General features: G+C 39.6%; 1 protein-coding gene across 4 annotated transcripts in view; it reads left to right on the top strand.

The window, feature by feature from the left end:
- The window catches only part of SEMA5A (semaphorin 5A), a 528372-nt gene that overhangs the window by 212356 nt on the left and 292519 nt on the right, over positions 1-23497 (top strand). For all 4 annotated transcript variants that reach the window (XM_036846398.1, XM_036846396.1, XM_036846394.1 and 1 more), the window contains one exon: positions 20190-20289. In XM_036846398.1, the coding sequence (XP_036702293.1) occupies positions 20190-20289 (100 nt within the window). The remainder of the gene's footprint in view (positions 1-20189; positions 20290-23497) is intronic.

The raw sequence follows: 23497 nt of genomic DNA, 5'->3' as shown, positions 1-23497 counted from the left end.
GGCCTCTCCCCAGACAGGTCCCTCTCCTGGAGTGCCCTTCTGCCAGGTCTCTGTGTGACTGTTTTTGTCACTCAGGTCTCAGCTTAAGTGTCCCCTTGTCAGAGCGGTCTTCTCTGTACTCTGCGTAATGTAGCTCCAAGCCGCATCCTAAAAAGTCATCCTTTCAAGTTACGTCATGGCGCTTATTAGTTATGTACCTGATTCTGTCCTCCTCACTAGTATATGAGTCTAATGAGAGGAAGAACCTTCTCTGTCTGTTATCCCACCGGGTCTCTGGTTCCTAGAACAGGGCCAGACGCAGAGTTGCTACGTGTCTGTCAGATGAAAGCCACCACATGCCTGGTAGTGGGTGGTCCAGGGAGGACACATGAATGGGATCGAGCAGTGATCAAAGTTGACCATGAGGAATGCCGTGAACATTGGGCACAGAGCAGGAAGGGTCTCTGAAATCATTTGAGGTACATCAGGGAATGAGAGTGTGAACTTGTGAAGAAAAAATTAAAACAAGATTGGAAATGTGACTGTGACACTGAATTCACAGCTCTCTCCAAGGAGTTTAGAAGTCCAGCTCCTGGCTTGTCCACACAGGGCTTGGTTGCCTGCTGGGAATGAGAGCAGCTCTTACACAATCAGCCGTATGGTCCCTGTCAGGTTAATACCGGAAATGAACACAACCACAGTGTCACCAAAATAAGCCCAGAGTGGACAAAACAAAGGGAAAGAGAGCATTTTTCCTCCCTAGTCTCCTCTGACTGTGCACCACTTGTGAGCTCATTTTTGTGGAGGTTGGTGATTTGAAGGCGTGGAGTGCAGAGCTCTCTGGGGGATGCTGGGTCACGTAGAAATCCACCTCTGCTGGGAATAAAAACCCATAGATGTCAGCTTTTGTTTCGAACCTAAAACACATTTTTTTTCAGCCTAACATCTTGAGTGTTTGACTTGGTGCTACTGGTCCCAAAGTAAGCCTGGGAGGGAGATGCATAAGTTTTCTGGAACCATAGATAACATCAGCTGATAGGCCATGCTAGGAATTTCAAAAGGCTTATTTATTTTTGGGGGAGGAAATGGAAGTATAGTAATTAGCTGGTGTTTCAAAATGATTCTGTGCAGGGAACACTCAACTTTTGTCCATGAGGAGAATAATGATTTTCTGTGTGCCTTTTTTTGCTTTAGTTGAAAGATATTAAAGGACAAATGAAACTAATGGAATAAAATATTCTGGAAATGTTATTAATTATGGATGCTAAGTGTTACAGAGCAAATCAGGTAGGGTGATTGATTACTCCAGATTTCTCATCCTTAAAATGGGACATTTGAGTAGATGTGTCTAGAGGTTCCTTCTTACTTAAAGGTTGTGTATTATTTTTTGTGTCTGTTACTAAAGAATTATATGTACTATGTTTAATTATCTGTAGTACATATTTATTGAGCTCTTCTTAGTTTATGATCTTCTAGGGCAGAGGCTGGAATACATTTTTGTTGCTATAAAAGGTCAGATAGTAAATATCTTAGACCTTGGAAGTCAGACAATCTGTATTCAACTTTGCCAGTGTAGCCCAATTGCAGCCCTAGAATATACATAAGAGAATGCTCTATTCCAGAAAAACTTAGTTACAAAACAGGCAATGGGTCCAGGGTGGCCCATGGACCATCATTTACTGGTCCCTGTTCTAGAGCCTAGATATCAACAACTTTACCAAATAGTAAAAATGGCTTTTAAAGATAAATATACAACATTATTTGTATATGAACTTGTTCACATATAAAACAGTTAAAAGAATGGCATAGTTCATAAGTGCCACTGAAACATAATCAACAACCAAGAGGTATTATACAGGTGATATCTGGTGGGCCAGAAGGGATAGAGAATGGATAGTGAGGGTTATTAAAGAAGGATGCAGGTAGATTCTGGGACTGCACTGGGCCTTGAAATGTTCAGCATTATATTATTCAACGTTCATTGTCATTTTCAAGTGCATATTCATTTGAGGCCTATTGTAGTACATCCTAAACACAGATATTAATAAACTTGCACCCTACTCTTAAGTGGCTCCCAGCCTGTTATATTTGTTAGAGAGCAGGAAGGAAGGTAGGTCAGAAAAGGTGGAATCGGGTTAGCAAAGTGGGGAAGTGGGAATGAATTCAGTGAAGAGCTGATTGTGGTGCAGCTAGCGGGGGTTTGTTGGAGAAAAACAGAAGAGAGGGTGAAGGGCAGGGGGGTTTGAGAGGGGCTGACGGCCAGCAGATGCAGTTGGCCGTGGCCCATGGAACCTTGCCAGCAGAGGAAGCCAGGGCACGCAGAGTGCAGCCTTACCACTTGAGATTGGATGGCCTTCCAAAGGCTGTCGGTGGACGTTCACAGGTACGTCATAAACTAAGAATGTGCCTTCAAATGTGTGTGTGGATTGCACGAGAGGACTGGGACACTCATGCCTTGGAAGCTGACTTTCTTTTTTCCAACCCTCCTAAAAGACCTCTCCAAAGCAGTTGCATTTTGGCTTTCTTTCTTCATTGAATATCAGTGTTAATTATTGAATAGAACAATGAAAACTCTAATGGAATGTCTGCTCATTTTTGTTAATCTATTGTTATCTTGTTGGTTTCTGTGGAAGAATCCAAGGTAAAAATTCCTAAGCAGAGAATTTATTGTAGTGGATTGGAAAACAAAAAGAAAAACAAAAAACAGGACAGGGGCTGTAAAATATGTGAAGAAAATCACAGTGAAATGTACTAATAATATTATGAATAACATTTACCTGTTTTCCAGCCATAGATCGACTACAACTCACAAAAAGAATTTGGTGAGCTTGATCCTAGGAAAGAATTGCCCCTTTGGAAAAGCTGTAGACAGGCTACCTACGAGAGTCTTAGCTGTTCAAGGGAACTAGTATCTCTTCTTAGAAAAGCAGGTTAAATAATCCTGTGATATAGGGAGAGAGTGATTTCTGTGTATTTCTGACTCACCTAAACCCACATGTCTGTATTTGAATACCTCCCAGGAATATTTATATGGGTCTTATTATTTTATTTACTGTGATTATCATCACAAGGGGGATAACCTCTGAGTTAGGGGTCCCCCAAACTACTCTCAGTTTCAATGATTTCACTAGAAAGATTCACAGAACTCAGCAAAGTTGTTATACTCATTGTTATGGTTTGTTACAAAAAAGGGATACAGATTAAAATTAGCAAAGGTACAAGGCACATAGAGCAAAGTCCAGGAGAAAGCAGGTGCAATTTGCTATTTGTTCTCTCCCAGTGGAATCATCTGGACAGCACTCAATTCTCTTAGCAAGATGCGTGACAAAATGTATGGAATAGTGCCAACCAGGGAATCTCACTTGAGCTTTAGGGTCCAGGGTATTTTTTATTTATTTTTTGACTCAGTCAGTAGGCATGGAACACCCATGTGGCTGACCTTAGTTATTTAGACTCCTATCCCTATGGAGCTCAGACTGATACACCGCGGTCAAAGGTCTCCACCATTAATCAGGGCTCCCAGGTACATAGAATCACTCTTATCAGGCAGGATATGCCAAGGTCTTAGAGATTATCTCCCAGGAGCTGGTAAAGGATCAGACTTTATTCAGAAAGTACAGGGTTTGAATGCTCCAGACCTGCTGAGTCAACCCGTTTCTGGACAACCTCTCACTGGATTAATAGCTTTCTGACAGAGGGTGTTACTTTTTCAGTTGGTTTTGAATGGTTCTTCATGCCTTTCTAAATTTGGCAGGGGTCTTACACCCTGAGTAGGTATTGATGGAATGTGATTTATTAGGTTGGCCAAAAAGTTTGTTCGAGTTTTTCCATAACATCATACAGAAAAACCCGAACAAACTTTTTGGCCAGCCCCAATACATGAAAGTGAATATAGTTCTAAGAGGAGGCAAAACTGATGTCAGATATGTGGCCTCGTCCGCAGGATGTTGTCAAAAGATTTAATAGAGCCATCCTCGTGGTAAAATTGTGAGATGGGTGAAAACCACCCTTTACTGCCCCCGGTGGTGAGGTTGGGAACTGGTATTTCTTGAGACCCTCCCATGCTTTAGGTACTCTTCAGGCTGATTCCTGGGAATTAATTTACATATTCTTCCCAACACATACTATTGTTCTATTATTTTCCTGTTTTATTGTTTGTTAAAAAAAAATAAGGCAACTGGTGCTGGCAGTTGGTTCTGAGAAGACCCAGAGTTAATTTCCTTTTCAGTAATGGCTGTAACAGAATCATGCCTCGATATTACCAAGGAGGCCCTTTTCCTAATACCTTGGATATGTGCTGTCTCATGAGTAGTCACTAGCCATGTTTGGCTACTGAGCAGTTGAAATGTGTTAGTTCAAACTGAGGTGCACGGTAGGTAGTGCAAAATACACACTGGCTTTCAGAGACTTAGAACATACACATGCAATGAAAATGTCTCCAAAATTTTTATTTTGATAACATGTTGAAATAATATCGTGGCTATATGGGTTAAATAAACTGTATTGTTGAAAATCAACATTTTTCAATGTCGCTACTGGAAAAATTCACATGTGTAGGTAACAATATATTTTCATTGGCAGTGCAGCCTTGGAACATTTATCTTCACACTTTCCTTGGGACCAGCAAGCATTTCTCTTCTTTGGCTTAACTCTCTTGTGTATATATCTCACTTTTTAAACTAAATTATAAGTGTCTCAAGGGCAGAGGTCTGTCTTATGTAACTTTGTATCCTAGCCAGTACCTACGGTAGGTTCTTCCACGTAGTTGGTACTCAAGAAATATTAGTTGACTACGTAAACTATGTAAGAATATTCTTGGTATATATTGTCTTAATGCTTAACCCTAAAGCTCCTGGAAAAATCCGGGTCTCTTTTGGAAATCATTCTAGTTCTGATGTACAGATAGAATCAATACTTGTGCAGACACCACGTGGGGACTTTTTCAAATGTCTTCAAATGAGGAGACTTCCTGGGACAACCCTGGCTTGTCTCTTGAGTGGTGGAGGCTTCCTTCTTCCCCTGACTCCTGAGGTCTGTGGCGGTAGAGTCTTAGATGAGAACATATGCTGTTTCCACTAGCAAGGAGACAGAGAAGAAACTGAGCATGAATTGTCAGAAAGAGATGTTAGCTTCAACAAATGATTTATTAAAGCCAAAGTCTGGCGATTCCTGAGTATGTGGCAGAACAAAGTGTAAGAACATTTTAAAACCAAATACCCTAAGGTTCTAAGAAATTCCTGAAACTGTCTCCTGCCATCCCTGTCGTTAGCCAGTGGCAAATGGCTTTACTTGTGCCTCTCAGACTTCTGGTCATGACTGCTTACACGCAAGCACACGGCTGACTCTTGGAATAATCTAAGTGCCTGTTGAATAGGAATCGCTCATTTTTATACTTTTTGTCGTATTAACATCATTTGTAATTCTGAAGTTGTAAATGTGAAGGAAATTACTTTTTAATGTCCTCTGGCACAACATTAAGATTTTGCAATTAGATTTTATAGCCCACAGTCATATGCTTCAGGTCACAAGGCAAAATTAAGACCTTCTGCACCAGGAAAGTTTCCTGTGGGTGACGCAGGGTGCTTATAAGCCAAGCAGAGTTCAGGGCAGGACAGCCCAGGCACCAACTTCACAACCTGGAGGACAAAGCCAGCCACAGGCCAGGAATTTGAGGGTCTCGCCTAGTTTACATATGAATTTGCATAATCTTTTAACTAAAAAAATGAAAAAAATCTTCCTTGATGGATGGATGAATAGAAATTGCTTCTTGTGTGAGCTATCCAGCAGTAAAAACCTGCCACTGATTAGCTTGTTTCTTATCCTGCAGTCACCAGCAATAAGTTCTCTAGATGGTTTAATGAAACAGGTTTCCACTATCTTAAAAGTTATAAACAAAAGAGAAGGCAACGCCCCCTGCCAGGTGGATTTTGAACCCTACTCACTAACAACTTTCCAGAAGCTTCTCTTTATACCTTGCCAGGTGTGTCTCCGGTAACCGTTGTACAACTCAGAATTTGGGGGACCAGAGAAGCCTGGTTCTCACCTAACACTTACATTTAGATCCTGAGAATGAACAAGTGTTTCTGATATGGCCAGAAAATCATGCAAACGAATGAAAAGTTGGGGAAACAGTGGAAATCACAAATCCTACACTTCATTCAGAAAGGGAGTACATTTCATTTCGTTATGAAATGGTAGTTGATCCCACTGAAATTTTGTTTCCTAAGATTTTTCTTAAAATACATACCCAGGATAAGTATGAAATGTATTTATTTAGTTCTGTGTTATCCTGCAATTATCTAACTTTGAGAAATGCTATATCCAAAAGTCACACAAGAAGTCCTTCTCAGGGTGAAGCATGCCCTCAGCCTGCCCCTGGCCAGCCTTATCTAACAGCTACCTCCTGATACAGGCTCTCTGCTTTTGCCCTTCCTAGAATAATATATGCATTCTTTCCTATAATTTAACTGATTTGTGGTTATTATTTAATGTCTATTTATGTTGTGAATACCTATTATACCATGGATTCCAGGCTGTAAAACATAGCCTAATTTGAGACTTGTGGTTTTTAAATTGCGTTTGAGTTAAGAACACCCAAATCAGGAGCACTTCAAGAAAAATGAACTATCATAACTTTTTGGTTTCTTAGAAATCCACCAGGCAGGCTGTCCAAGGTGAAGCAGTAAATTTTAGAAGAACCCAATTCCAGAGCACAAATATTTTGTACAACTTGCAGTTTGTGGATTTTTCCTATAGTGAACCTGTGAGAAATGGATTATTATATGTCATTGCAAAGAAACGTATGAAGAGACTTGATAAAACGCTAGACTCATGGTGAGCAGGTATGCAGCTAAAAACAAAAAGGATCTGGCAAAGCACTGTTAGCATTTTAAAATGCTGTGTTTTATGTGTCATGTTTGCAAATAAAAGTGTAAATAAAAGATACTTTACGCTTTTTTGGTAGTTGTATTATTTCGCTTTTACTGATATAAAAATATTTTAATTTATCTAACAGGTTATTATTGAATATTTTTGTTTTATTTTAAAGAAAAGTTCACATCAATGGAACATTTTGATCGTTTCCTGTAGCAAGTTTTTGAGACCATTATTTTCCTCTTTACTGAAGTCTTCAGTGTGTAAGATATATGTGTGTGTGTATATATTTATATCTCTCCACATATACTTATGTAAATACATATGTATACACACATATGTGTATATATGAACATATTAATGCCTGTATCTGGATATAAATATGTACAACTATATATCTGTATCTAGATATATATGTAAGTATATACATATTTACATATCTATGTATTTATATATGTGTTAATAAACATATGTAAATACACATGGATCTACCAATATATGTTTGAATATAGAAATATATACCTAAATATAGATATAGATATTTTGGTCCCTTAAAATGCTACAATTTGGAAAGTTTTATGTGCTCAGATAAGTCTGACAGAGACCAGTCTATGGTTTTCCACTTGGGTGTCCTCCCGCTGTGATGGAGAAGAATATATATTGGTAAAGAAGTCACAGGACTTGAGGTTTTCCACTTTGCCACTCATTGGCCTGTGACTCTGGGGTCATGTAACTTCTTTGCCCTGAGTTTTATCAACTATAAAATAAGGAGGGTGGATTGCAGGATAATTAATATCATGTCCTACTATAATTACTTTCATTCTACTAAGTCCTGGGTAGGAGTTATCGTTAAAATAATTGAGGTCGATACATTTGGAGAAACAAAATAGGCCTGATATTTTCCAATCTTTCTACAAAACTAAAGTAAGGCATAGCATATTTGCATATTTCTAAGTTAGCCCATGTAACCAGGACTTGTCTTGGAAAAAAATGGTGAAGGAGATACATTTTACACTTTTGCCGTCTTCTTCCTCTGGATGCCTTGTCACCTGTGGCGGGCCCTGGCTTCTTTCTGCTTTCCTCTGGGACCTCCTTTCTTCAAACTGTGCCCTGACCGGTGGACAGCCTGGGCTGGACCGTTCCTGTCCCTCATTGGAAAACTACCACCAATTCCCTGCTTTCCAATTCTTCTCTCTTTTGGTGGGTGGCGACCACCATTTTCACTAAATTAATCCATGCTGATATATTACTAGGTGCTAAGGATTAATGTACTTTATACATGCCTTGGAAAGTTGATTTTTAATTTGGACCTTATGGAAATATTGCCTTAGTCCTATCCTGGGTTTAAATTCCAATTAAACTGCTTCCCACTTTGCTGCATTTGGCAAGATATTTAACTTGTCAAAATCTCAGGGCCTTTTATTAAAAAAATTTTATTTCTACAACAAAAATTACAGGTCTAGCCTCATAGGATTATGAACATTAAATGAAATAAGGAGTTGTTAACATGTAAAAATATCTAATATAGTTCCTGAAACCAAGTAAACACTGAAAATATAGATAATAAAAAAAAGCGTGAATAAGAGACATCAGTTATTCTGATATACTTTTCCCCAAGCATAAATGTTTGTGAATTTGCTTATTCCCTCCCTGATGATGTGTTTTGCAATTGATCCACCACTCAACAACCACCTGAGGCTTTGGGGCTGAAATCTACTATAAGCACTTGAAGAATTTCAGACAGGACTTCTGAACTTCTGACTTTTGGACTTCAACAGCAGAATCTTACTGTGATTCTTCCTCATCAGGCTTTAAAAGGCTTTCTTAACATACCACCATCACTAACTTGGACAGCTTTAGAGTTTTTGCTTTTTTTTTTTTTAATAGTAACTTTTACTCCTTTTCCTTTTTCTCTTCTTTTTTGGTGGGTGAGGAGAGATGAACTTGAATCTGTTAAACTAGTCTCTAATTTATATATGCCAATTATTTAGACCAGATTTAGTAATAGATACATGTTCATTAAAGTCATTATTTCTTGAAGCTGTAACACTGAGCTCTTCTAAAAATTGAATCGGTACACCTTTGCTAGACTGTTTATAAAGCAATCACGTGGGTGCCTATATGGCAGTAAGAGAAGGCAAATATGAATCATAACAACTAACCTTGCAATAGAAAGTCATCGGCACAGGCCATATTTCAACAACCATGCTTGTGTAATGAATGGATTAGCTAGGATGATTAATATCAAATATTAAAAATTATCTATAAAATATTCAATTTGAATTTATAGGTTTTTATGTCACTACTTGACTTTCAAACAGTGGTCATATTGGCTGCCATATTTAAGTTCCATTTCATCATATGGTTCTTTCAGCAAGATCAGAAGAGAGGGATGGGGGGGAAAGGTAAACTCATTATTTGGGGGTAATTAGACGTATTAACAAAGTCAGGGTTACTGAAAATTGTGTCTTCCCAGCTCCCCATGTGCTGTGTGCCCACCCTGCTCTCCTGTCCATCCTGACCTTTCTTTGGCATCTGGTGGGCTTGTTCACCACCACCTGCCCTGGTGCTCTCTCCTCTCCTGCCTTACTTGACTCTGTTCTCTCCTAGCTCTACTTATGCATCCATACCTGTTCATTTTCTGAGTCCTTAGAAAGCAGCATTGATGAATTCTTCATGCTACTATGGAAATCTGTTATTGCAGTGGGGAATTCTACTGGTAGCTTTTCTGATGTCACACTTGTTGAGCCATCCCTGTGTCTCTGGGATAAATCCAATCCCATATGAAATAGTGCGTGTGTGTGTACCTGTGTGTGTGCATATCACTGTGTGTCATATGCTAATCTAGGTATTTCCTTAGGAATGTGTTCAGCCCTGTTCTTAAATGAGGGTTGCCCAGGATTTCCCTTTCTTCATAATATCCTGTCCAGCTTTGGTATCAAGATTATGAAGATTATAATAGCTTCAAAACTGCAGAGAGAAGAGAAGCTTTACCCTTTTGTCTAATCTCTGAAATAATTTATATAAAACTGGGATTATATGTTCCTTAAGGAGTTGGCAAAACTTACATGTAAAACCAACTGAGCTCTTTTTAACATACTGCGCTTGGGAGTTTATTACGTATATTGTTTGGCTGTTTGAATCTGTAATAACAAAAGAGTGTAATAAAAATGTGTTTTAAAAGGTTTTTTCTTAAATGCCGGGAGTATGCATATTCCTACAGGCAGAGGGGAGGGGACTTGGTAACATTGGAGATGATAGAGGAAAAAAGAGGTAATTTAGTGATGGGATTAAAGAGGAAGGAAGAGATGGGATTGAAGAAAAGTTGGAGGGACTGGTCTTCAAAAAGAGAATGGAACTCTGTGATTCTGATCTTATATAGGAAGTTGGAAGAGTATGTAATTATGCAGGCATATTTTCAGTTAGAGAGATGGATTGATGCAGGAACTTTCCATCAAGGCCCTCATGGTAACCAGTAACGTAGAAGATTGTGCATTATGCAAATATCATGAGATATTCCGACCCTCTGGAGGAGGACACACAAGGAAATAAGAAAAGAAGAGAATATGCAGATTGACCAACTTTGATCTAGTGTTAACCATAAAAATATACAGTTTTCATGGGGGAGCTCATTAGAAATTTAAATAAGGAAAATTGAGCAATATTGAACTCTATGATGTGAACTCATTTTCCCCTCTTTATGTGGCTCCTTTTATTACTTGAAGTTACTTTAGGAAGTAGTGTAGTCACTTTCCTGTTGCTCAGTATAGGAATCAAAACCTGAAATATGTCTCTTCATCCTGGTTCCTTTTGATCACTCTCTTGCAATTCTTCTCAATAAAAAGAAAGATGCATGCATCGGAGAAGCGTTAACTGTTCTTCCCCTGCCTTTTCAGTCTTCTCTCCCCTTATGCGGCTCACATTTCCACTCTGGAATAGAAGGGTCAGCCCTTGGCCTTCTTTTCTTCCCTCACACAACCTAGACCCCCTCAATGCCTTGAATATGACATGTGCCCAGCTCTGGCAGCTGTGAGTTTGGGGGGCTGGAGCCCTAGAAGTGCACTCAGGACTGTAGTTCGGGCAGGGCTCCCTGGTCATGGGTTTCCAATCTGTCGGATGAGCCTCTCGAAATAAAACAACTCGATTGACACTTCTAGGTCTTAGGGATGCTTAACGATGACTGACTTTGGAGTCAACATGTCACTGGAAATTTTTCATAGGTAACATTCTGCCTGGTCGCCCCCAAAGCCATTAGCTTTCTCTAAAACCAGCCTTACCCCTGACATCTATGTCTCAGTCATCATTATTCTCGTCTTCATTGAATCTCAAAACTGTTTTGTTTTCTTTAACGTGTTCCCTTTGGCCTCTTCTCCAATTAGTTAGCAGGCCATCCGGACTCTCCCATCACATCTTCTTTGCATTTTCATAGCCACTACCTAAATTGTATCGTTTTTAGTTTTTAAAGCTAATATTCTTGCCTCCATTCCCTCCTCTTTCCTGCTTATCAATGGCTCATTTGTATTCCTAAGATATTTGCTTTACTGTGTCGAGTGCTTGCTTGCAAACTTTTCAGAGCCTTGCTATCACAGATGAGGTCAAGTCCAGACTATTTAACCTGTAAGTAAATTTTTTGAAAAATTTTATTTTATTATTATTTTTTATACAGCAGGTTCTTATTAGTTATCTATTTTATACATATTAGTGTCTACATGCCAATCCCAATCTCCCAATCCCACCACCCCCCCACCCCCCCGCTTTCCCCCCTTGGTGTCCATACATTAGTTCTCTACATCTGTGTCTCTATTTCTGCCTTGCAAACTGGTTCATCTGTACCATTTTTCTAGATTCCATATATATGCATTAATATACGATATTTGTTTTTCTCTTTCTGACTTACTTCACTCTGTATGACAGTCTCTAAGTCCATCCACGTGTCTACAAATGACCTGATTTTGTTGCTTTTTATGGCTGAGTAGTATTCCATTGTATATATGTACCACAACTTCTTTATCCATTCATCTGTCGATGGGCATTTAGGTTGCTTCCATGACCTGGCTATTGTAAATAGTGCTGCAATGAACGTTGGGGTGCATGTGTCTTTTTGAATTATGGTTTTCTCAGAGTATAGTCCCAGTAGTGGGATTGCTGGGTCATATGGTAGTTCTGTTTTTAGTTTTTTAAGGAACCTGCATACTGTTCTCCATAGTGGCTATATCAATTTACATTCCCACCAACAGTGCAAGAGGGTTCCCTTTTCTCCACACCCTCTCCAGCATTTGTTGTTTGTAGATTTTCTGATGATGCCCATTCTAACAGGTGTGAGGTGATACACCACTGTAGTTTTGATTGCATTTCTCTAATAATGAGTGAGGTTGAGCAGCTTTTCCTGTGCCTCTTGGTCATCTGTATGTCTTAATTGGAGAAATGTCTATTTAGGTCTTCTGCCCATTTTTGGATTGGGTGGTTTGTTTTTTTCAATATTGAGCTGTATGAGCTGTTAATATATCTTGGAGATTAATACTTTGTCCATTGATTCATTTGCAAATATCTTCTCCCATTCTGAAGGTTGTTTCATCTTGTTTTTGGTTTCCTTTGCTCTGCAAAAGCTTTTACATTTCATTAGGTCCCATTTGTTTATTTTTGTTTTTATTTCCATTACTCTAGGAGGTAACCTGTAGGTAAATTTTTTACAGTTATATTTCAATATACCTTTCCCAATAGTTCTTTGAGTTGTCATTGCTTTGCTTTCCTCTCCTCTCCTTTTTTCCCTCTTTTCTTTCAATTTTTTTTAACATCTTTATTGGAGTATAATTGCTTTACGATGGTGTGTTAGTTTCTGCTGTATAACAAAGTGAATCAGTTATACATATACATATGTTCCCATATTTCTTCCCTCTTGCATCTCCCTCCCTCCCACCCTCCCTATCCCACCCCTCTAGGTGGTCACAAAGCAGCGAGCTGATCTCCCTGTGCTATGCGGCTGCTTCCTACTAGCGATCTATTTTACATTTGGTAGTGTATATATGTCCATGCCACTCTCTCACTTTGTCCCAGCTTACCCTTCCCCCTCGCTGTATCCTCAAGTCCATTCTCTAGTAGGTCTGCATCTTTATTCCTGTCTTGCCCCTAGGTTCTTCTGACCATTTCTTTTTTTCCTTTTATTCTTTTTTCTTTTTAAATTCCATATATATGTGTTAGCATATGGTATTTGTTTTTCTCTTTCTGACTTACTTCACTCTGTATGACAGACTCTAGGTCCATCCACCACACTACAAATAACTCAGTTCCATTCCTTTTTATGGCTGAGTAATATTTCATTGTATATATGTGCCACATCTTCTTTATCCACTCATCTGTTGATGGACACTTAGGTTGCTTCCATATCCTGGCTATTGTAAATAGAGCTGCAATGAACATTTTGGTACATGACTCTTTTTGAATTATGGTTTTCTCTGGGTATATGCCCAGTAGTGGGATTGCTGAGTCATGTGGTGGTTCTATTTTTAGTTTTTTAAGGAACCTCCATACTGTTCTCCATAGTGGCTGTATCAATTTACATTCCAACCAACAGTGCAAGAGGGTTCTCTTTTCTCCACACCCTCTCCAGCATTTATTGTTTGTAGATATTTTGATTATGGCCATTCTGACTGGTGTGAGATGATATTTCATTTAGTTTTGATTTGCATTTCTCTAATGATTAATGATGTTGAGCATCCTTTCATGTGTTTGTTGGCAATCTGTATATCTTCTTTGGAGAAATGTCTGTTTAGGTCTTCTGCCCATTTTTGGATTGGGTTGTTTGTTTTTTTGATATTGAGCTTCATGAGCTGCTTGTATGCTTTGGAGATTAATCCTTTGTCAGTTGCTTCATTTGCAAATATTTTCTCCCATTTTAAGGGTTGTCTTTTCGTCTTGTTTATGGTTTCCTTTGCTGTGCAAAAGCTTTTAAGTTTCATTAGGTCCCATTTGTTTATTTTTGTTTTTATTTCCATTTCTCTAGGAGGTGTGTCAAAAAGGATCTTGCTGTGATTTATGTCATAGAGTGTTCTGCCTATGTTTTCCTCTAAGAGTTTGATGGTGTCTGGGCTTACATTTAGGTCTTTAATCCATTTTGAGTTTATTTTTGTGTATGGTGTTAGGGAGTGTTCTAATTTCATTCTTTTACCTGTAGCTGTCCTGTTTTCCCAGCACCACTTATTGAAGAGGCTGTCTTTTCTCCACTGTATATTCTTGCCTCCTTTATCAAAGATAAGGTGACCATATGTGCATGGGTTTATCTCTGGACTTTCTATCCTGTTCCATTGATCTATATTTCTGTTTTTGTGCCAGTACCATACTGTCTTGATTACTGTAGCTTTGTAGTAGAGTCTGAAGTCAAGGAGCCTGATTCCTCCAGCTCTGTTTTTCTTTCTCAAGATTGCTTTGGCTATTTGGGGTCTTTTGTATTTCCATACAAATTGTGAAATTTTTTGTTCTAGTTCTGTGAAAAATGCCAGTGGTAGTTTGATAGGGATTGCATTGAATCTGTAGATTGCTTTAGGTAGTATAGTCATTTTCACAATGTTGATTCTTCCAATCCAGGAACATGGTATATCTCTCCATCTATTTGTATCATCTTTAATTTTTTTCATCGGTGTCTTATAATTTTCTGCATGCAGGTCTTTTGTCTCCTTAGGTAGGGTTATTCCTAGATATTTTATTCTTTTTGTTGCAATGGTAAATGGGAGTGTTTTCTTAATTTCACTTTCAGATTTTTCATCATTATTGTATAGGAATGCAAGAGATTTCTGTGCATTAATTTTGTATCCTGCTACTTTACCAAATTCATTGATTAGCTCTAGTAGTTTTCTGGTAGCATCTTTAGGATTCTCTATGTATAGTATCATGTCATCTGCAAACAGTGACAGCTTTACTTCTTCTTTTCCGATTTGGATTACTTTTATTTCTTTTTCTTCTCTGATTGCTGTGGGTAGGACTTCCAAAACTGTGTTGCATAATAGTGGTGAGAGTGGGCAACCTTGCCTTGTTCCTGATCTTAGTGGAAATTGTTTCAGTTTTTCACCATTGAGGACAATGTTGGCTGTGGGTTTGTCATATATGGCCTTTATTATGTTGAGGAAAGTTGCCTCTATGCCTACTTTCTGGGGGGTTTTTTATCATAAATGGGTGTTAACTTTTGTCAAAAGCTCTCTCTGCATCTATTGAGATGATCATATGGTTTTTCTCCTTCAATTTGTTAATATGGTGTAGCACGTTGATTGATTTGCATATATTGAAGAATCCTTGCATTCCTGGAATAAACCCCACTTGATCATAGTGTATGATCCTTTTAATGTGCTGTTGGTTTCTGTTTGCTAGTATTCTGTTGAGGATTTTTGCATCAGTGTTCATCAGTGATATTGCCCTGTAGTTTTCTTTCTTTGTGACATCTTTGTCTGGTTTTGGTATCAGAGTGATGATGGTCTCTTAGAATGAGTTTGGGAGTGTTGCTCCCTCTGCTGTATTTTGGAAGAGTTTGAGAAGGATGGGTGTTAGCTCTTCTCTAAATGTTTGATAGAATTCTCCTGTGAAACCATCTGGTCCTGGGTTTTTGTTTGTTGGAAGATTTTCAATCACAGTTTCAATTTCAGTGCTTGTATTGTTCTCTTCATATTTTCTATTTCTTCCTGGTTCAGTCTCGGAAGGTTGTGCATTTCTAAGAATGTGTCCATTTCTTCCAGGTTGTCCATTTTATTGGCATATAGTTGCTTGTGGTAATCTCTCATGATCCTTTGTATTTCTGCAGTGTCAGTTGTTACTTCTCCTTTTTCATTTCTAATTCTATTGATTTGAGTCTTCTCCCTTTTTTCCTTGATAATTCTGGCTAATGGTTGATCAATTTTGTTTATCTTCTCAAAGAACCAGCTTTTAGTTTTACTGATCTTTGCTATCGTTTCCTTCATTTCTTTTTTATTTATTTCTGATCTGATTTTTATGATTTCTTTCCTTCTGCTAACGTTGGGTTTTTTTTTGTTGTTGTTGTTCTTCTTTCTCTAATTGCTTTAGGTGTAAGGTTAAGTTGTTTATTTGAGATGTTTCTTGTTTCTTAAGGTAGGATTGTATTGCTATAATCTTCCCTCTTTGAACTGCTTTTGCTGCATCCCATAGGTTTAGGGTCATTGTGTTTTCATTGTCATTTGTTTCCAGGTATTTTTTGATTTCCTCTTTGATTTCTTCAGTGATCTCTTGGTTATTAAGTAGCGTGTTGTTTAGCCTCCATGTGTTTGTATTTCTTACAGATTGTTTCCTGTAGTTGATATCTAGTCTCATAGCATTGTGGTCAGAAAAGATACTTGATACGATTTCAATTTTCTTACATTGACCAAGGCTTGATTTGTGACCCAAGATATGATCTATCCTGGAGAATGTTCCAAGAGCACTTGAGAAGAATGTGTATTCTGTTGTTTTTGGATGGGATGTCCTATAAATATCAATTAAGTCCATCTTGTTTAATGTATCATTTAAAGCTTGTGTTTCCTTATTTATTTTCACTTTGGATGATCTGTCCATTGGTGAAAGCACAGTGTTAAAGTCCCCTAATATGATTGTGTTATTCTCGATTTCCCCTTTTATGGCTGTTAGTATTCGCCTTATGTATTGAGGTGTACCTATGTTGCGTGCATAAATATTTACAATTGTTATATCTTCTTCTTGGATTGATCCTTGATCATTATGTAGTGTCCTTCTTTGTCTCTTGTAATAGTCTTTGTTTTAAAGTCTATTTTGTCTGATATGAGAATTGCTACTCCAGCTTTCTTTTGATTTCCATTTGCATGGAATATCTTTTTCCAGCCCCTCACTTTCAGTCTGTATGTGTTCCTAGGTCTGAAATGGGTCTCTTGTAGACAGCATATATATGGGTCTTGTTTCTGTATCCATTCAGCCAGTCTGTGTCTTTTGGTGGGAGCATTTAATCCATTTACATTTAAGATAATTATCAATATGTATGTTCCTATTACCATTTTCTTAATTGTTTTGGGTTTATTATTGTAGGTCTTTTCCTTCACTTGTGTTTCCTGCCTAGAGAAGTTCCTTTAGCATTTGTTGTAAAGCTGGTTTGCTGGTGCTGAATTCTCTTAGCTTTTGTTTGTCTGTAAAGCTTTTAATTTCTCCGTCAAATCTGAATGAGATCCTTGCTGGGTAGAGTAATCTTGGTTGTAGGTTTTTCTTCTTCATCACTTTAAATATGTCCTGCCACTCCCTTCTGGCTTGCAGAGTTTCTGCTGAAAGATCAGTTGTTAACCTTATGGGGATTTCCTTATGTGTTATTTGTTGTTTTTCCCTTGCTGCTTTTAGTATTTGTTCTTTGTATTTAATTTTTGATAGTTTTATTAATATGTGTCTTGGCATGTTTCTCCTTGGGTTTATCTTGTATGGGATTCTCTGTGCTTCCTGGACTTGATTGACTATTTTCTTTCCCATATTAGGGAAGTTTTCAACTGTAATCTTCAAATATTTTCTCAGTCCCTTTCTTTTTCTCTTCTTCTTCTGTGACGCCTATAATTCGAATGTTGGTGTGTTTAATGTTGTCCCAGAGGTCTCTGAGACTGTCTTTAATTCTTTTCATTCTTTTTTCTTTATTCTGCTCTGCAGTAGTTATTTCCACTATTTTATTTTGCAGGACACTTATCCGTTCTTCTGCCTCAGTTATTCTGTTATTGATCCCTTCTAGAGAATTTTTAATTTCATTTATTGTGTAGTTCATCACTGTTTGTTTGCTCTTTAGTTCTTCTAGGTCTTTGTTAAACTTTTCTTGTACTTTCTCCATTTTATTTCCAAGATTTTGGATCATCTTTACTATCATTGTTCTGAATTCTTTTTCAGGTAGACTGCCTATTTCCTCTTCATTTGTTAGGTCTGGTGGGTTTATGCCTTGCTCATTCATGTGCTGTGTGTTTCTCTGTTCTCTCATTTTGCTTAACTTACTGTGTTTGGGGTCTCCTTTTTGCAGGCTGCAGGTTCGTAGTTCCTGTTGTTTTTGGTGTCTGTCCCCAGTGGCTAAGGTTTGTTCAGTGGATTGTGTAGGCTTCCTGGTGGAGGGGACTAGTGCCTGTGTTCTGGTGGATGAGGTTGGATCCTGTCTTTCTGGTGGGCAGGTCCACATCTGGTGGTGTGTTTTGGGGTGTCTGTGGCCTTATTATGATTTTAGGCAGCCTCTCTCTAATGGGTGGGGTTGTGTTCCTGCCTTGCTAGTTGTTTGGCATAGGGTATCCAGCACTGTAGCTTGCTGGTCGTTGAGTGGAGCTGGGTCTTGGCGTTGAGATGGAGATCTCTGGGAGATTTTCTTCTTTTGATATTACATGGAGCTGGGAGGTCTCTTGTGGACCAGTGTGCTGAACTTGGCTCTCCCACCTCAGTGACACAGCTCTGATGCCTGGCTGGAGCACCAAGAGCCTGTCCTCCACACGGCTCAGAATAAAAGGGAGAAAAAAAAAGAAAGAAAGAAAGAAGAAGATAAAATAAAATAAAGTTATTAAAATAAGAAATAAAAAATAATTATTAAGAAAAATAATTTTTTAAGCAATTAAAAAAAAAATGGACAGACCCTAGCTTTTTCTTACTTTTTCATTCCACGCATTTAGTATTGCCTATACATTCAGGTTACTGTACCTTGAGCTGCAGGCACTGCAGTGAGCAATGCAGACATAAGAGCCTTAGTGTTCTCGCCCAAGAGCAGAGAAACTGATCAGGGGCCCCCTTAGGAGTGAATATGAACAATACCAGTTACAGCCACAGGGGGCACCATATCTCCCACATGGCACTCTTGCTTCCTCAGGACACATCTGTTCTGTGAATCTCTGGTCAGATCTCTCTTTTCCTGGTCCCTAAGCCCCTCAGTCATCTCTCCTTTCTATGTATGAATACTTCCTGTAACCTTACAAATACCTGTAAAGATCTTGTATCTATAGATACTGTTTTTAAAGAAGATATTTGTGCTCCTTCCCTAACTGAATTAAAAACTCCTGGAACAGATCATTTATTAACATCTTTTTATAGCTCCAGGACCTTTGTACTTATTTTGCAATAAATAAGGATTTTTTAAAAAATTGACTTGCCTGTAAAATGAAGAATTTTATATAAAATACTAAAAACAATCAAGATACCATGAAAATATCAAAAACCAAATACAGATCTTTATATAACTCAACACTGGTTTCCTTTAAGCAGAATAGAACTTTCAGTTCATGTCAGTTTTTTCCCCCAATAACTGATAGTGGAGGAAAGCCATATTTGTTACACAAAGCTATTGCTTGGAAATAATCTACCTCATTTACGTCAGCAAAGGCCTTTCTACAGGACATGTGTTAAGACGTGGGCATATTTCCATATTAGATCTTTTTTAGCATCTGTTTTTGTGGAAGAGATTATTTCTGTGCTATACACTTTTTCCCCAAACCAATAACTGTGTCGATTTGCCAGTTGTCATGCACCTGTTTACTCAGTGTGATATCACTCAGAATATTAAACTCAAGGAAAAAGACAATCAGATCACATGGTTAGTTGTCAAGGATAATGATAAGGTTCAGCACAAATGGCAGACAACTCACTGAAGATTTTTTCTGGGTCAGAAATGAACTAATGAAAGTTGCAAAAATGGCTAATATGGCTGAGTTCTATCCCTCTTCAAATACTATCATGTTGTAATAATCGGACTCGAGGCTGGAGGTCATTTAATAGGAGTTAACAGTGCTTATAAAAAACCTGTCTCTAAAGAGTGGCTATTTTCTGATTTCCCTTAGAAAAAAAATGCAAATGAGGCCTAGAATTTACTGTGAATTTCTCACCTAGAAAGGACTGAGTGTGTTTAACTAGTCTAATCTTGGGGCCCAAATAGAAATCTAAAGGACAGGGAAATGGAATATCCACTTTGAAAGAAGGCAAATGGTGCTCCTGTGGCTTTTGTGATTTTTCCACATCTTTGGCTCCTTCCCATCAAGCTGCACAGGAAATGGTCTTGTTTGCATTCAATATTCCTCTAATGAATCGTGTGAATGCTGTGTTATTTTCTGCCCAGTCCAGAGGCAAAGGGAAAATGCACATCTGGCTTGTAAATCACAACCAAGCATTGATGCTTTGCTCCCTTTTTATTGGGTGGCTGTCCTCTATGTTTTACACATTCTCAGTGTGGATTATGTGACACCCTGACAGAAACCTCCAGTGGCCCCTAAATGACCACCTGGGGGGACCTTCCAATCCTCTGAAATGTAATGTTTGCTAACTGATGTGCATTGTCTGTGGTCCCCAGAGGGGGGAAAAAAACATTCATTTTTATCTTTTTATTTATTTTTCCTCTTTAGAAATTGGCCCCTGGTTGCAGGAGTTCAGGGCGAAGAATGCTGTGGATTTCTCGCAGTTAACATTTGACCCAGGACAGAAAGAACTTCTTGTAGGAGCAAGGTGAGAGAGCTTATATTTTGCCTCCGCAGGTATTTTCGGACTTCATTTGACATCTCTGCAGTTACACATGAGCTTCTCTGCCATAGTTGACAAGTGCTAAGTAATGTTTCATCTAAGAAAGAAATTCCGTACGAGTGTCATGAAGTGTGCTACAACTAATAAGATGACTGCTGCTCTTTATAGCCAGAGTTTATTGGGTGTTTCCCGAGTGCCAGGAGCAGTTCTAACATGAATTCATTCATTTTTTCCACCTATGAAACCTGAGAGATAGGTATTGTCACCATCCCTATTTTAGAGATGAGGAAATTGAGACAGAAGGTGGATAAATATATTACCCCGGGGACACACTTATTATGTTTAATCAAAGATGGACCCAGGTTTCAGACCCAGACAGTTTGACTCCAAAAGCCATGTTCTTATTTGTCAGTATACTCTTCAGCACAATTCTAGACATCAGGAGACCTTGATACCCATTCCAACACCCATCACTACCTTTCTTTGTGACCCCGATTATGATAGTTACCAGTCAATTGAGAATTCAAGGGTGTTGTTATTATTTACTTCTCTTAAGGAGCACGTGCTCCTGTCTCCAGGTCAATGCCTGACCTTCTAGTTTGAAGGTGAGGCCACTGGAACCCAATCAGAACAGATCTTGTGTTGCATCCCTCGTATTTACCATGACTTCCTTAGAAAACATGTGTAATCCCTGCCTTCAAATCACCTATCCTGCCAGTGTGTTTTGAGGATGATGTTTTAAAAACATTTTGTATTCATCTCTTAGGAAAAATGATGTAATAACCCAAAGAGATGATTTGTAGATTTGGACTCTTCTGGCCTTCAAGGAAAGCACTTTAGGCAGAGGAGTGCACATTATCTGTTTTGGCCAAATGTACTAGATTATGAAACATACCTTTCATAGCAAGAGAGGTTGTGCAATTTCTACATGAGTGAAGCTAAATCTGGCTTAAGCTCTGGAAACACTGAACAGTTTCTAGAATCACTGCTTTTGCTCTCAGATCTTAAGAAGACCTCGTTCATCCAACCCAACTCTTGAAGACTCAAGACGTACGGTCATAACTTAAATGAATAGACAGAAGTCGGCTTAGCTCCTGGCACTTAACATGTCACTTGTATCTCTTTTAGTGTTTATTGAGTGAACAGTGAGTGTGGATTGGATGGGCTTACTTGATATTCTTTTACTTACTTCAGCCCGTTGGGACTACCTGGGGGATTTCTAATGCTGACTTCCATCAAATTCCATCACTGGGAGCCTGGGCCGTGCACTGCAGGGCTTTTTAACTGGTCTCTTGGCCTCCAGATTTTCTCCTCCTTCTGCATACCATGGTCAAAGTCATCTTTTAAAAATACACCCCTCAGTAGCTCCTACTGGAGCTCTTATGACTTGTATGCCTTCACTTATGTTATAGAAATACTATTTTCTCCAGGGATCATCTGGGTTAATTTGGATGTATTAGGCTCTTTTGGTGTGGCCTATCAGACCCTCTGGCTTGTCATCCTACATCCTATAGAGACACACTTTTCATTCTCACATAGTCCAGGCACGTGGAATTATTTGTTGCCCACAACTATAGAATGTTCTCTTTCTTGTCTCTGGGATTTGGTAATCTCTTTTGCTTTCCTAGAATATTAGCTACCCGCCCACCCACATCTCAAGTTATCCACTGGGTGAACTCATACTCATTGTAAAGATCTGACTCAAGGGTCCTCCTTTGGGACCGAGCTGCTATGTTCCCTGCTCTGTACAGTTCTGTTGGCACACCTGCCATCCCTCTTCATTACTGTACTTATTGCATTATTTCTGTTCATGTTTCACTCTCCCCTTTCCCATTCTCAGATAGTGACGTACCAGATGGTAGAGGATGGGGCTGTCTTTTCTTGTTTTCTCTAAAATGTAGCACACTTTCTCCTCCAGGTAGAAGCTCAAAGAGATATCTATTGATTCACCATATTTATTTCCAGGATTTGATTTGTATGTGTGACCCTCTGCATTTGGTAGGACACGTAGGGAAAGGGGGGCTGGAGTTGTAGCAGATTTATTCCAGATGCCTACAGTTGGGCAAGACACAGGGAGTAGCAGCCTCTAAACCCCAAAGCTAATCCTTAGGGAAAATGGACTCTCACCCTTAGCCAAGGGGAAGGGCCCCCTGCTGGGGTAGCAGGTACAAATATGGCCTCAACTGGTGTAGCTGAGTCCTGCATATCTCATTCAACTCTAAAGAGCTTTGGAAACAGTTTTCCTGTGAGCTTGACTCAAAAGACCCTCCATTGTTTCTGGAGGTCCTCGGCACTACACAAACAGGGCAGTGTCACATATATGCCTATACTCTGCAGGTGGTAGGCTTTTGGTCAGTGACACCAATTCTCCTAATGGGGATGTGAGAAGCCACTGAGAAAACTAAGATTTGGAAGAGACATCACCGTAGTTCTGTCCTGACTGCAGACAGCACCTGAGAATTGTCCCCAGGCGACACCTATTCCTGAGAGTCTCCATCCCAGTATCCCTGGAGGGCTCCATTCCATTGTTCCTTGAGGGCTCCATCCCAGCCTGCCTGAAGGTTTCCTGCTCAGTGTCCCCGAACGTCTCCATTCTAGCATCCCTGGAGGTCTCCATCCTAGCCTCCCTGGAGGTCCCCATCCCAGCATCCCCGGAGGTCTCCATCCCAGCATCCCTGGAGGTCTCCATCCCAGCATCCCCGGAGGTCTCCATCCCAGCATCCCTGGAGGTCTCCATCCCAGCATCCCTGGAGGTCCCCATCCCAGCATCCCCGGAGGTCTCCATCCCAGCATCCCTGGAGGTCTCCATCCCAGCATCCCTGGAGGTCTCCATCCCAGCATCCCTGGAGGTCCCCATCCCAGCATCCCCGGAGGTCTCCATCCCAGCATCCCCGGAGGCCTCCATCCCAGCATCCCCGGAGGTCTCCATCCCAGCATCCCCAGAGGTCTCCATCCCAGTATCCCCGGAAGTCTCCATCCCAGCATCCCTGGAGGTCTCCATCCCAGCATCCCTGGAGGTCTCCATCCCAGCATCCCTGGAGGTCTCCATCCCAGCATCCCTGGAGGTCTCCATCCCAGTATCCCCGGAAGTCTCCATCCCAGCATCCCTGGAGGTCCCCATCCCAGCATCCCTGGAGGTCTCCATCCCAGCATCCCTGGAGGTCTCCATCCCAGCATCCCTGGAGGTCTCCAT

The sequence above is a fragment of the Balaenoptera musculus genome, chromosome 3 (genome assembly GCF_009873245.2).
Source record: "Balaenoptera musculus isolate JJ_BM4_2016_0621 chromosome 3, mBalMus1.pri.v3, whole genome shotgun sequence".
Taxonomy (NCBI): Eukaryota; Metazoa; Chordata; class Mammalia; order Artiodactyla; family Balaenopteridae; genus Balaenoptera; species Balaenoptera musculus.
The sequence above is the reverse complement of the archived record's forward strand: the minus strand, read 5'-3'. Positions and strand labels throughout refer to the sequence as shown.